The sequence below is a fragment of the Dasypus novemcinctus genome, chromosome 4 (assembly GCF_030445035.2).
Source record: "Dasypus novemcinctus isolate mDasNov1 chromosome 4, mDasNov1.1.hap2, whole genome shotgun sequence".
NCBI classification, from domain to species: Eukaryota; Metazoa; Chordata; class Mammalia; order Cingulata; family Dasypodidae; genus Dasypus; species Dasypus novemcinctus.
Genome location: NC_080676.1, coordinates 73,020,129 through 73,033,378, shown reverse-complemented (window position 1 = coordinate 73,033,378; position 13,250 = coordinate 73,020,129). Strand labels below are relative to the sequence as shown.

Below are 13,250 nucleotides of genomic sequence, written 5' to 3'. Positions count from 1 at the left end.
AAGAGACTCACCTTAAGGCCACCTGATACAAACCCAGCTGAAAGTGAAAGACTGGAAAAAGATATTCTACACAAACAGTAACCAAAAATGAGCAGGGATAATCATACTAATATTGGAAAAAACAATTTAAATGTGAAAGGGTTACAAAAGATACAGAAGGTCATTATATACTAACAAAGGGACAACCCACCAGGAAGATATAACAGTCATAAATATCCATGCAACTTATCAGGGTGCCTCAAAATACATGAGGCAAACTTTGGCAAAACTGAAGGGAGAAATAAACATCTCTACAATAATCGCTGGAGACTTCAACACACCACTCACATCATTAGAGAGACAGAAGATCAGCAAGGAAGCAGAGAACTTGAACAATATGATAAATAATTTAGAACAAACAGACAAATAGAGAACAATGCATCCAAACTCAGCAGGTTATACATTTTTCTCAAGTGCCCATGGATCTTTCTCCACAATATATCACGTTAGGGTACTTGGCAGTTCTCAGTAAATATAAAAAGACTGAAACTATACAAAGCACTTTCCCAGATCATAAAGGAATGAACCTGGAGATCAATAATAGACAGGAAAGAGGTAAATTTGCAAATGTGTGGAGGCTGAACAACACACTCCTAAATCATCAGTGGGTCAAAGAAGAAACTGCAACTGAAATCAGTAAACATATTGAGCCAAATGAAAATGACAATACAAGTTATCAAAACATGGGATACAGCAAAGGCAGTCTTGAGAGGGAAATTTATAGCTCTATACACCTATATTTAAAAAGAAGAGCTAAGCTCAAAGATTTAACTGCACAACTAGAGAAACTAGAAAAAGAATGGCACACCAATCCCAAAGCAAGCACAAGGAAAGAAATAATAAAGATTAGAGCAAAAATATATGAAATTGAGAATAAAAAAAAAAAACAGAAAAATCAATAAAACCAAAAGCTGGTTCTTTGAGAAGATCAACAAAATTGTTAAACCTGTAGCTAGACTAACAAAGAAAAAAAGAGAAAAAGTGCAAATAAAAACAACCAGAACTCAAAGGGGGCAGTTATGAATGATTCCACAAAATAAAACAATCATAAGAGGACATTACGAGAAACTGTATGCCAAGGTTGTAGACAACCTAGATGAAATGGACATTGCCTCTACAAGAAATACAAGACTCAACAAACAAATCACATTTAAAGAATCAGTCATCAAAAATCTCCCAACAAAAAAAAGTCCAGGACCAGATGGCTTCACAGGTGAATTCAACCAAGGATTGTAAAAATAATTAACACCAATACTGTTTAAATTCTTCCAGATCATTGAAGAAGAGGGAAAATTACCCATCACATTTAATTAAGTCAACATCACCCTAATACCAAAGCCAGATAAAGACACGAGAAAATTACAGACAAATCTCTCTAATGAACATAGACGTAAAAATTCTCAGAAAAAAAAAAAAATGCTGGCAAATAGAATCCAACAGCATATCAAAAGACTTACACATCACAACCAAGTGGGATTTATTTTTGGCATGCAAGGCTGTTTCAACATAAGAAAATCAATCAATGTAATACACATTAAAAAACTGAAGGAAAAAAACCACGTGATCATCTCAATCAACACAGAAAGGGCATTTGACAAAATCCTGCAAACTTTCTTGATAAAACACTTCAAAGACAGGAATAGAAGGAAAATTCCTCAATACAATAAAAAACATAAATGAAAAACCCACAGCCAACATCATTCTCAATGGGGAAAGGTTGAAAGCTTTCCCTCTAAGATCAGGAACAATATAGTACTAGAAGATCTAACTAGAGCAATTAGATGAGAGAAAAAAAAATTAAAGGGATCAAACAGCAAAAGAAGTAAAACTCTCACTATTTGCAGATGACATGATCCTATATTAAGAAAATTCTGAATGTTTACAACAAAGTTACTTGAGTTAATAAATGAGCTCAAGTGGCAGGATACAAGATCAATACTAAAATCAGTAATGTTTTTGTACACTAGTACTGAACAATCTGAGGAGGAAATTAGAGAAAAAATTCCATTTACAATAGCAACAAAAAGACTCAAATACCTAGGAGTCAATTTAATCAAAGACATACAGGACCTACATGCAGAAAACTACAAAACAATGCTAAAAGAAATAAATACGTTAAAAAATTGAAAGGCATTCCATGTTCATGGATTGAAGACTAAATACTGGGAGGCTGTCAATCCTACCAAACTCATCTATAGATGCAATGCAATGCAAATCACAATTCTAATAGCCTGCTTTACAGAAATAGAAAAGTAATTACCAAATTCATTTGGAAACGGAAGTGCACCCAAATAGCCAAAAGCATTCTAAAAAAGAAGAGCAACATGGGAGGAATTTCACTTCTGACCTTAAAACATATTACAAAGCTACTGTGGTCAAAATAGCACAGTACTGAAATAATGACAGACACACCGATCAGGGGAATAGAATTGAGAGTCTATAAGTAAACTCTCACCTCTACGATCAACTAGTTTTTGAAAACCCTACCAAGTCCATGTTAATGGGACAAAACAGTCTCTTCAACAAATGGTGCTGGGACAACTGGGTATCTATAACCAAAAGAATGAAAAAGGACCTCTATCTCACTCTATATAAGAACCAACTCAAAATGGATCAAAGACCTAAAGATAAAAGCCAGGACCACAAAACTACTAGAAGAAAATGTAAGGAAACATCTTCAAGATCTTGTAGTAGGTGGTGGTTTCTTGGACCTTATACCTTATATCCAAAGCACTCACAAGAAAAAAATAGATCAATGGGACTGCCTAAAAATTAAACACTTTTCCACCTCACAGGACTTTGCCAAAAGGGTGAAAAGACAGCTGACTCAATAGTAGAACATATTTGAAAATCACATATCCAAGAATATATAAAGAAATGCTACAACTCCACAGTAAGACAAACGACCCAATTAAAAAATGGGCAAAAGACTTAACAGGCATTTGTCCAATGAGATACATATCCCAAAAACAAATGAAAAAATGTTCGGCATCACTAATGATTAGGGAAAAGCAAATCAAAACTACAACGAGATATCATTTCACACGTATCAGAATGGCCATTATTAAAAAAAGAGAGAACTACTAGTATTGGAGAGGATGTGGAGAGAGAGAAACACTTATTCACTGTTGATGGGAATGTAGAATGGTACAGCCACTGTGGAGGACTGTTTGGCAGTTCCTAAAGTAGTTGAATATAGATTTGCTACGTGACTCTGCAACACCACTACTGGCTATATACCCAGAAGAACTGAGAGCAGTGACGTGAAGAATCATACTGTATGATTCCATTTATATAAATGTAAATATAAATCAATTTATAATGAAATTTGATGAGTGGTTATGTAGGGCTAGGGAAGACATGCTAAAGGGTGTGGTTTTTCTTTTTGGAGTAATTAAATTGTTCTGAAATTTGTGATGATGAATGCATAGCATTGTGATTATACTAAAAGCCATTGATTATACACTTTAGACAGATTGTATGGTAAGTGACTATATCTCAATAAAACTGCTTCGTAAATAAATAAATAATTGTACAAGACTAGCCAGAAACAGCAGCTTTGTACAGTAGGAGAAACAGAGAGACATCAAGAGGTGAAGAAATTTCTTGTTTGTTTTTCTGGCTTTTTGTTTACTATATTGAAATAATGAAAATGCTCTAATGATGACTGAAGTGATCAATGTACAACTATGTGATTATACCAAATAGTTTGTATACTTTGGATTAATTTTATGCCTTATTAATATGTATCAATAAAATTGATTTGTTTAAAAAACAAAAAACACAACTAACTATGAAATTTTCCTGAGGGGAATATAAAAAATACAAGTTAAGAACTGATTTTGTTCTAGAAGTAAGGATCCCTTCACATCTTTTCATTGTTTAATTAAAATCCTAGTGACAAGTAGTCAAATAAAGCAAAATGAAAAAAAGGTGAACTTACCACCAAACAAGGGTTCTGGTTCTACCAATATTTCCTGCTTTTGAGGAATTGGAGCCCGAACTTCTTCTCTGTTTAAAAAAAGTGGGAAAACATCAAAATGAAAAATGTTTCTGCTATCTGTTCTCTATGAATTATTTGTGAATGCATTAAAGTTAATAAGTACAATTAATAACAAACTTAGTGACTTTTAAGAACCACAGTGTCATTATAAATGATTTTCAGATAGGTTCCTTACAGAGATCAACTGGAATAAAATACCTGCCATAGATAGATCAAATATTTTATTAAAAAAAGGACAGAAAAATAAAAAATATTTTCCTTTCCTTCTCAAGTTCCCTACCCTAAATTCTTTCAGACAAAAAAAAAAGGAGGGAATTTACCAAAAAAAAAAAAAAAAGTGGGGATGGGGTCAGGCTAAAGTGAACAGAAAAATGTAGGCTTAAGAAAATCAATGTTATATTACTAATACATCAATTAATATTTAAACAAAGTACATGGATATATTAAATAAGCTTAAATAAGCATTGAAGTTTGTGTTACTTGTGAAGGAGGCTAACACAGGTTTTACCTTGGATTATTAATTAAATAAACTCTAATGCACAGAGAAGAGAAAACATAATCACTCATCTTTTGAAAGCCTATACACTTTCCAAAGTTTACCTCCAGAGGATTTATTAATATTCCATTTCTTCAAGTGAAAAATATTCATTTAGATATACTATAAAAATGGTTACGGTTCTTTAGAAATCTATTCAATTATGGTATCGTTTTTATCTACGATATTAAACTCTGCTTATTAATGTTCACAGCAAGTAATTTTAACTTAAAAATTTATCTTCCTGCTTATAATAAACATGTGGAATCTGAGCCTCCTCTTGACATAGAGGTGCAAGGACACAACCAATCCAAGGACCTCAGAGAAAAGGTGGCATTGGAGTGGGAAAAGTGGACATGGTGGCTGATGGGTATGGGGAATGGCAGGAAGAGATGAGATGTGGAGGCGCCTTTGGGACTTGGAGTTGCCCTGGATGGTGCTTCAGGGGCAATCACCGGACATTGTTAATCCTCCCAGGGCTCACTGGATGGAATGGGGAGAGTGTGGGCCATGATGTGGACCAATGACCATGAGGTGCAGAGATACCCAGAGATGTACTTACCAAATGCAATGGATGTGTCATGATGATGGGAGTGAGTGTTGCTGGGGGGGGAGGGGTGCGGTGGGGGTGGTGGGGTCGAATGGGACGTCATATTTTTTTAATGTAATATTTTTACAAAATCAATTAAAAAAATTAATATCATTAAAAAATAAAATAAAATAAATGTTAATTTAAGTTAGGCCTAATGGTTTTCATTCAGGTGCTTCTAATTTTAATAAATAGCTTAAAACGCTGGTTTTGATACCTAACACCTGAAATGCCTACTTTCTCAAATAAGGTATAATTTCATTTGTTAACAATCACTTCATTTGTTAACAATCACTAACATGCCATCCATCAAAGAACAATTAATGAGACAAAGAAATCTACAATACACCAAATGAATGAAGGATAAAGTATATTTCAAAATCATGTTAAGTACTTTTTCATAGTGGACATAAGTCAGTGCTCAAATACAGAACTTCAATCTGATGGAGACATAACACACTTGTAAAAGGAAACTCTGTTAATCCTCTTTCATAAAAAGAAATAATTCTCTCTTTAGAAAACTAAAAATTTTAAAGATATCATCTTCTACCTAAATAAATCCAAGACAATTCAATTACTCAAAATAACAAACTTTAATCTGATGAAATACATCAATTTGAGAGACAGATTAAGTAGCAAGCCCTATACACAAAGACTTGATTGCACACATCTGATTATATATGTTCCAAGATCATTCGCTAAGTAGCAGAATGAAAGAATGGAACAGAAGAAATCAACTGTAAAGAGTGAAAATTATAGTTTAGGAATTAGAAGCCACTATCGTCAAACGTGAATCACACAGCAATACAAACTAAGTCAAATTTAATGTAATTCAGTAGGAAAAGCCATTAACTTACCAAAGGTATTTTTAAACACAACTAAGAAAACAGTGAAGAAGATATGCTCCCCCAAATCAACTGTGAATATGTTTTTCAAGTTTCTCTATATTAAATCATATTTACTCATTGATTTCCATTAAAAATTTAAACTGTGTTGGGGGAGAATAGGAGATTCCATTTTAAATACTTGGCCAACATTAACAGGAAAAACTTTGTACAATATTAATAATGATCTAAAAACATAACACTTCATCTGGAAACATTACCTTAGAATCAGCAAAAGAGGGAATTAAGTCCTATGCATGATTTGACTTTTTAAACTAATCTCTAAATGAATAAAAATAAAATTCAGATCTTTTGTCTATTCTTATTTAAGAGGATTCCTTCTTGTTCAGTATTTCATATCAATGGTTTTCCCTTGAACAAGGTTCACCTATTTTTTCCAAAAATTGCTGGAATTTTACCTTACAGGTATTTATTTCAAACTCAGGTTGGTAACAAATGTAAAGGGCTATGCACCAAATCTGTTCACCATTTATTACTATTCACTATATTTAACAGTTCCATATGCTGAAAGCACTTCTAATGATTAACTACATGTGACAATTTAAGGTATAAAAGGACTAGAATTTTTTTCAAAAACTATTCATGGCAACGCAAAATTTTCCTGGGAAGAATGTAGGATAATAGGGAATTGGGAAATCTGAGATTCATTGGACTTCACTTCCATACCTGCTACTTACTTGCTGTGTAGCTTGGGAAAAAGGCTATGTCTCTGCTTCCTCATCTGTAAAATGTGGGCTATAATGCCATCCCATTGCACTCTGTTGAGGATCAATAAGTTGATGTGACTGTGCTCAAAAAATTTAAAGTATTTAAGTACAAAAATTTCTACTTGATTCTTTTTTGGATACTTCTGACCTTTAATTTTTTCAAAACCAGAGAATTAACCTAACTTTGATAAAAATACAATTGCTCAATTTAGACAAGGGGGACCTTCTAACAATAAATAATAAATTCATACTCAGAATGCGGTCTGACAGTAGATACACTTGCTGAACTGGTACTGGGTTCTTCAGCGATTCCTCCGCCATCCAAAAACATAGTGACTGCCATCTCCAGATTATTGTTGCAGGCTTCAAGCATATGTTTCCCTACACTTTCACTTGCACCTGAAATAACAGAAAGATAGAAGAAGGAAAAAAAGGAATATATCTTCTTACAATCAGCTCATATTAATATAAAATTACCAAGTAAATGAATAATATTTTTCCCTTTTAGAATGCTATTTACTATTAGTTTACTTTTAAACTGTGAAATGCAGAGCTAGGTAAGAAAAGCAGCAGCATTAAAACAATTCTTCCTTCATAATGAAACAAAAATTAAAGCATTTCTTTGTCATTTCTTGAAAAAACCCGAGCATATATTTAATAAACTAAGAGAAAAGATTTTAAAAATTACATTCTAGAAAGTATCTCTTAACATTTCTGTATCTCTTTGTTAAAAAGGCAGCATTTTTCACTATCAATTGAAGAGATGTAAGATGAGATATTTTTGTCTAAGACACAACAATGTCAAAATTGGTATGAAACGTCAATTTTCATTATTTTAAACTGGTCCTATCACAGACTTTCATTTGTAAATAAAGGCAAGTCAACACAGCCTGCAAAAAGCAATGTAAATTAGCAAGGCCCTTTTAAGAAAATAACTGTAGTACATATCAAGAAACATAAAAAATGCATTCCTTTTTAACCTACCAGTAATTTCAGCCTCTATTCAAAAGAAATTAGCATTAAATAAGAAAAATGTGCCTGGACAGTATTTTTTAATGTAATGTTTCCATAATTTTTAAACTGCCTTTTGTCTACTATTTTACTTTTTGAAGTTGAAATAGTTTTAAAAAATAAACCTACATAAAATATTATATGCACAAACATGTTTCCACATACACAACCTGCATTAACTTTAGTTAATACCGAAAAAGTAGAACAGATATCCAAAAAATTGGAGACTGTAAATTGTACTATCTATTTGATAGAATCTTTTCTGGCCGTATAAAAACATCTGACTTTCCATATGGGATGATTTTCTTCTATCAGATCATGTCTTTTAGAATTTCCTTCAGTGGTAAATGCTCTTCTAAGTTTTTGTAAGAAAACATCTGTCACTCCCCAAAGAAATTTTATTGGATATCCCATTTCAAACCTGACAGCTATTGTCTTTCAGTACATTAAACATTCCAATGTCTTCTGGCTTCTATTGTTGCTACAAGGAAATCAGTGAGAAGACTAAAAAAAATTTTTTTATAGCAATCTTATTTCTCTCTGGCTGTTTTTAAGACCTCTGTCTTTGGTCTCCTACAGTTTCACTCTATTTTGCCAGGGCTGATTTTATTTATCCTCCTTGGGAACCAGTGGATTTCCTCCTGCACCTGGGTATTGATTTCAATTTTGAAAAATTCTCAGTCGTTTCTCTTTGACACATTGTCTCAATCCTTCATTCACACTTAATTCCCTCTGGGATGTATGTTAGAGCTTTTCACTATGTCCTTTATGTTTCAACTTTTCTTTCATGTATATTGTCTCTATCTCTCTCTGCTGCATTTTGGGTAATTTTTTCAGAGCTATCTTCCAGTTCACAATCCTCTCTTTAACTGTGGCTAATCTGTTTTGTTTTTAACCTATTAACTGAGCTTTTAACTTCAGTTACGTATTTGTAACTATAAGTTTTGCTTTGGGATTTTTTCCTAATCCACTTCTATCATGTTCAGAGACACTTCATAATCATATTTCAGTCCTTTCATTTCTTCAACATATTAATCAAATGAACTGTAATTAAGACAAAAGATAATCTTTCTGCAATTTCTGAGTCAATGTCTCTTTTTTAATGTTTTGGCTATTATAATGGGAAATTTATTTGGGGTAAAACCTTAGTTATGAGGTTACAAAAATGTCCAGATCAAGGCATCATCAGAGAAGCGTTCTCACCATAGGTCAGCAGCTGGTTGGATCCTGAGCTCCTGCCATGTGGCAAGGTAAAAATGGCAGCTCCCCATCTGAATCTCTGCAGTCTCCTCCAGGTTGCTTTCTCTCAGAGCTCAGCTGTGGGCGATCAAGCACATCACAGGGCTTCTCTTCAGCTTTGAGCTACTCCATGATTCTGGCCTCTGGGGGCCTCTTTCCATACCTCTGTGCTCTGCTAACTAGAGCATACACAGCCTCAACCTCCAGGATCTCTCAAGTCTTCTCTAGTCCTCTCTCACACAGCAGGGTAAAATGGCAGCTGTCTTTTTCTGCGGGTTTCTGCTTCCAGTCTCAGTTTATACAAAACCCCACCCTGGGTCATAATCACTGACACAGTTCAAAGGCCCTAAATCATCCTAATCATGTGATCTAATCAAAAGATCACTTAATGCAATCAAAGGGCCCCACATCCACAGGAATGAATTTAAGAACATGATCTTTTCTGACATTCTAAAAAACTTCAAACTGTCATATAAAGACTTAATTAATTTCATCTTTACAACAGCCTTATGTGGTAAATACTAATAAAATTTTAACATTACAGGTAAGCATTGTGAGGCTTTAATTACTTTCTCTTGTTAATAGTTAGCAAGCTGAAGCCAGAAATTTAATTCAGGCAGCCTGGTTCTAGAGTCCATGTTCTCAATCATTATATGGTCTCCTTGGAATCGAGATAAGTTAAAGATAGATAAAAATTGTATTCTGTTATTGGTGAAAATACAACAAAAAATATATTTATATTCATAAGATTTATTTATCCCCCCTCCCCGTTGTCTGCTCTCTGTGTTATTCATTGTGTGTTCTTCTGTGTCTGTTTGTCTTCTCTGTAAGCAGTACTGGGAACCAATCCTGGAACCTTCCAGAGCGGGAGAGATGTGCTTAATCTCTTGAGTCACCTCAGCTCCCTGGTCTGCTGTGTCTCTTATTGTCTCTCCTCTGTGTCTCTTTTTTTATGTCATCTTGCTGCACCAGCTTCCTGTGCAGGTCAGCCTGCCTTCACCAGGAGGCCCCAGGAATCAAACCCTGGACCTCACATATGGTAGAAAGGAGCCCAACTGCTTCCCACAACAAATTTTTCTTTTTTAAAGATTTTATTTTTTTATTTCTCTTCCCCCCGCCGTTGTCTGCTCTCTGTGTCCATTCGCTGTGTGTTCTTCTGTGACTGCTTCTATCCTTATCAGCGGCACCTGGAATCTGGGTTTTTTTGTTGTTGTTGCGTCAACCTGCTGTGTCAGCTCTCCATGTCTGTGGCGCCATTCTTGGGCATGCTGCACTTTCTTTTGGGCAGCTCTCCTTATGGGACACACTCCCTGCACGTGGGGCTCCCCAACACTGGGACATCCCTGCAAGGCACGCCAGCTCCACACGAGTCAAGGAGGCCCGGGGTTTGAACCACGGACCTCCCACGTGGTAGGCAGACGCCCTAGCCATTGGGCCAAGTTCGCTTCCCCAAAGTATTTTTAAAGAGATTTTATTTTATTCTAATTCTTCTATTTTCCAGAGTCTAGTGGAAATGTGCTATAATAAATTTTCTTGTATCAGAGAATAAATGAGTGCTATTAAAAATAACACTGTCCTTAAAACTAATTTTTGCTTTAGCTTTTTCTCCCCTCTAACAGATGTATTAACTGTTATGTGTAATTGGGTCACATGTGGCCTGGTGTCACAGATGCCCAGTCCTTTTGGAAGTTAGATGGAATAACTGTATTTGGTAAATAACAACAACAAAAAACACATATCCTTCTACTAGTTTCTTATAAATAACTGGCTAATTTAGCATTAAGGATTAAGGATCTAGTGATTGCCTTTGATTTGAATTTATGCTCTACACAATGTATTTTATCTTGATGGCATGATAAAACGAGTAATTATACATAATGATAAGGATTTGTCTAAGTGCTTATAAACAGTGACTATCAAGGAACTTTATTGTTTGCAATGTGGACAAAAGGGGATTATACTCATTTTTCACAACACCATTCATTCACAAATCTATATAGTATCTACCATGTGCTAATGATTTCTAGGTACTAGGAATTTTAGGATGCAGAACATGTAATGACTGAAATGTGGCTAACATCCATTATCCGAAGATGTTCCTACAGCCTTACTTCTGTGGCCTTGAGCTTTCTCTGTATAACTACAGGGCTTGACTGTGATGAGTCACCTTTAGGGAGATAAATATTTTGGTCAAAGGTCCAGGCTTTATCTTAGTAACTCCTGGGTCTATATAAGTGAGATAATCTACATATTCATATTCCATTTTTTCAAAAAAGATTGGTTTTGGTAACAGGAATATGAGCAAATATGCTTTGACTTCATAAATGTTTGCATATTTACACCTTTATGCTTGTTAACACCTAGATTAAAATGTGATTTATCGAAGTAAATGAGTCATAAACAGAGTACCTTTTTTGAAGTAACTGTAGCATTTATGAGGTTAATAAACACTTCAAGTTTCATAATTAGTCTTCAACCCAAATGAAGGCAGTCTGAAGTATAGACATGAGGCTCTCAAAATATATATGTAAACACAAATGCATTTAATAAATAAAAATGGAAATTCAATGAGATTAAAAATGAGCATTAAGAGAGCTGACATTAAAGGAGCTTAAGCAAATATGTAACTCAGAGATGGAGAGAGATGTTTCTTAAGTGACTTTACAATTCCCCTCCCCTTGACCCTCTTGCCTTTGTTCTTAAAGACACAAGTATTGTTTCAACTTCTACTTGTTTGACTCTGAATATGAGGTAGCCCTCAAAATAGCTGGAAAGTTTCAAGTGTTTTTTGTTTTGTACTGCAATTAGTTGAGCCAAGTTAGAAGCTGAGAAACTGTGTATATATTTTCAAGTTTATCCTTGAAAGGGGACAAAGAATATTACATTTACAGATTGCAAGGAACCAGAGCGCAGTAGATCTAAATCATTTCGATTGGCTAAGCAAGGTACTGAGTCATTGTCTCTTGTCTCTGTCGGCTCCTGTTTATTGTGCCATGGTTTCTGTTAGTGCTGTGACTTTTTTTAAACTGTTCTATCATGTGCCTTAAAAATATCATCTATAAATTTTCTTCGAAGACTCTGTTGAACATACATTCCTCCTAAGAGGATATGATTTGATAGATTCTGTAAGGCACCTAGGGGTACTATCAAAGAGGGGCCACTTTAAATATATTCTTACTTGAAGTTTTCCAAGATCACATGGAAAATGTTACTCTATGAGGACTCCTGTTAAAATTACAAGTGAAGCTATCATATCCCCTCAACCCCCACGTATTGCCAAACCTGAAAAATGAAAATCACAGCTTCATGAAAGGGAGGAGTCTCCTTTCAAACTCTTCTCCTTAAGACCAGGCTTTGTTAACTGTGCCCTGAGGCTATCAAAAGGAGGTTCAAAGCCATCCGGGATCCAAGTTGGGCAGATTTCCCCAGGGTAAAGGCACGCTTTAAAGCTAGCTAACTTCTGTTTCATTTTAGGCCTCTTGTATATTCCTTACTTTAAAAAAAAAAAAAACACAAACATATTTATTCAGCATGTTTTCCTAAGAGGAGGGATATCTAACGCTCTCTCTAGTTCAGCTCTACTGCCAAAAACAGACTGGCTAACTCTACTCTTAATATCTTTCATTTGTTTTCTTTTCTCTACCTGTAGCTGTAGGCTTTGAAAGTGCTTAACACTTTTTATTACAATAGATTCCTAACTGATTATCATTTTATCTTCCAACTTGTTGCTAAGGGTACATTTTCTAAAAGCAAGTCTGATTACATCACTCCCCGTTTAAAACTCTTTAATGGCTCTCTGACACATACAGTATAAATTCCAAAGTCCTCATGATCTAGAAAGTTGTTTATAATCAGGCTTAGCTTCTGTCTGTCTCTCCTCTTCTTCATCCCACACAATGCACTCTAACTGTAATGAATCCATGACTGAAATGCCCTTATCTTCCACATCTCCGTATTCATCTACTGCATGCATACTCATACTTTAAAGAATCACCCTAAATGTTATTTTGTCCATTTGTATGCTAAAACATTCCCTAAACCAACTCCCTACTCCCATTCCTCTGATACTCTTCTGTTGTATCTATGGATATCTCCGTCCTAGCACTTAATACTAAGCAATAAATGTTAGTGTACTTTTCTGGCTTCCCCCAAAAGAGCAGAAATTTTGTTGTTGTTGTATTTTTTTTTTTAAGATTTTTATTTATTTATTTAATCCCCCCGC

The 13,250-nt window shown here is 34.7% G+C and overlaps 1 protein-coding gene across 2 annotated transcripts in view; it reads right to left on the bottom strand.

Annotated features, from left to right (window-relative positions):
• The window catches only part of UBXN7 (UBX domain protein 7), an 87,392-nt gene that overhangs the window by 52,716 nt on the left and 21,426 nt on the right, over nucleotides 1–13,250 (bottom strand). Inside the window, exons 2-4 of one of the 2 annotated variants that reach the window (XM_023590988.3) lie at nucleotides 8,993–9,106; nucleotides 7,030–7,177; nucleotides 3,983–4,050 (exon numbers count right to left, since the gene is read on the bottom strand). In XM_023590988.3, coding sequence (XP_023446756.1) covers nucleotides 3,983–4,050; nucleotides 7,030–7,151 — 190 coding nt within the window. In that variant the 5' untranslated portion in view covers nucleotides 7,152–7,177; nucleotides 8,993–9,106. The remainder of the gene's footprint in view (nucleotides 1–3,982; nucleotides 4,051–7,029; nucleotides 7,178–8,992; nucleotides 9,107–13,250) is intronic. The other variant, XM_004465865.4, reaches the window with a different exon arrangement.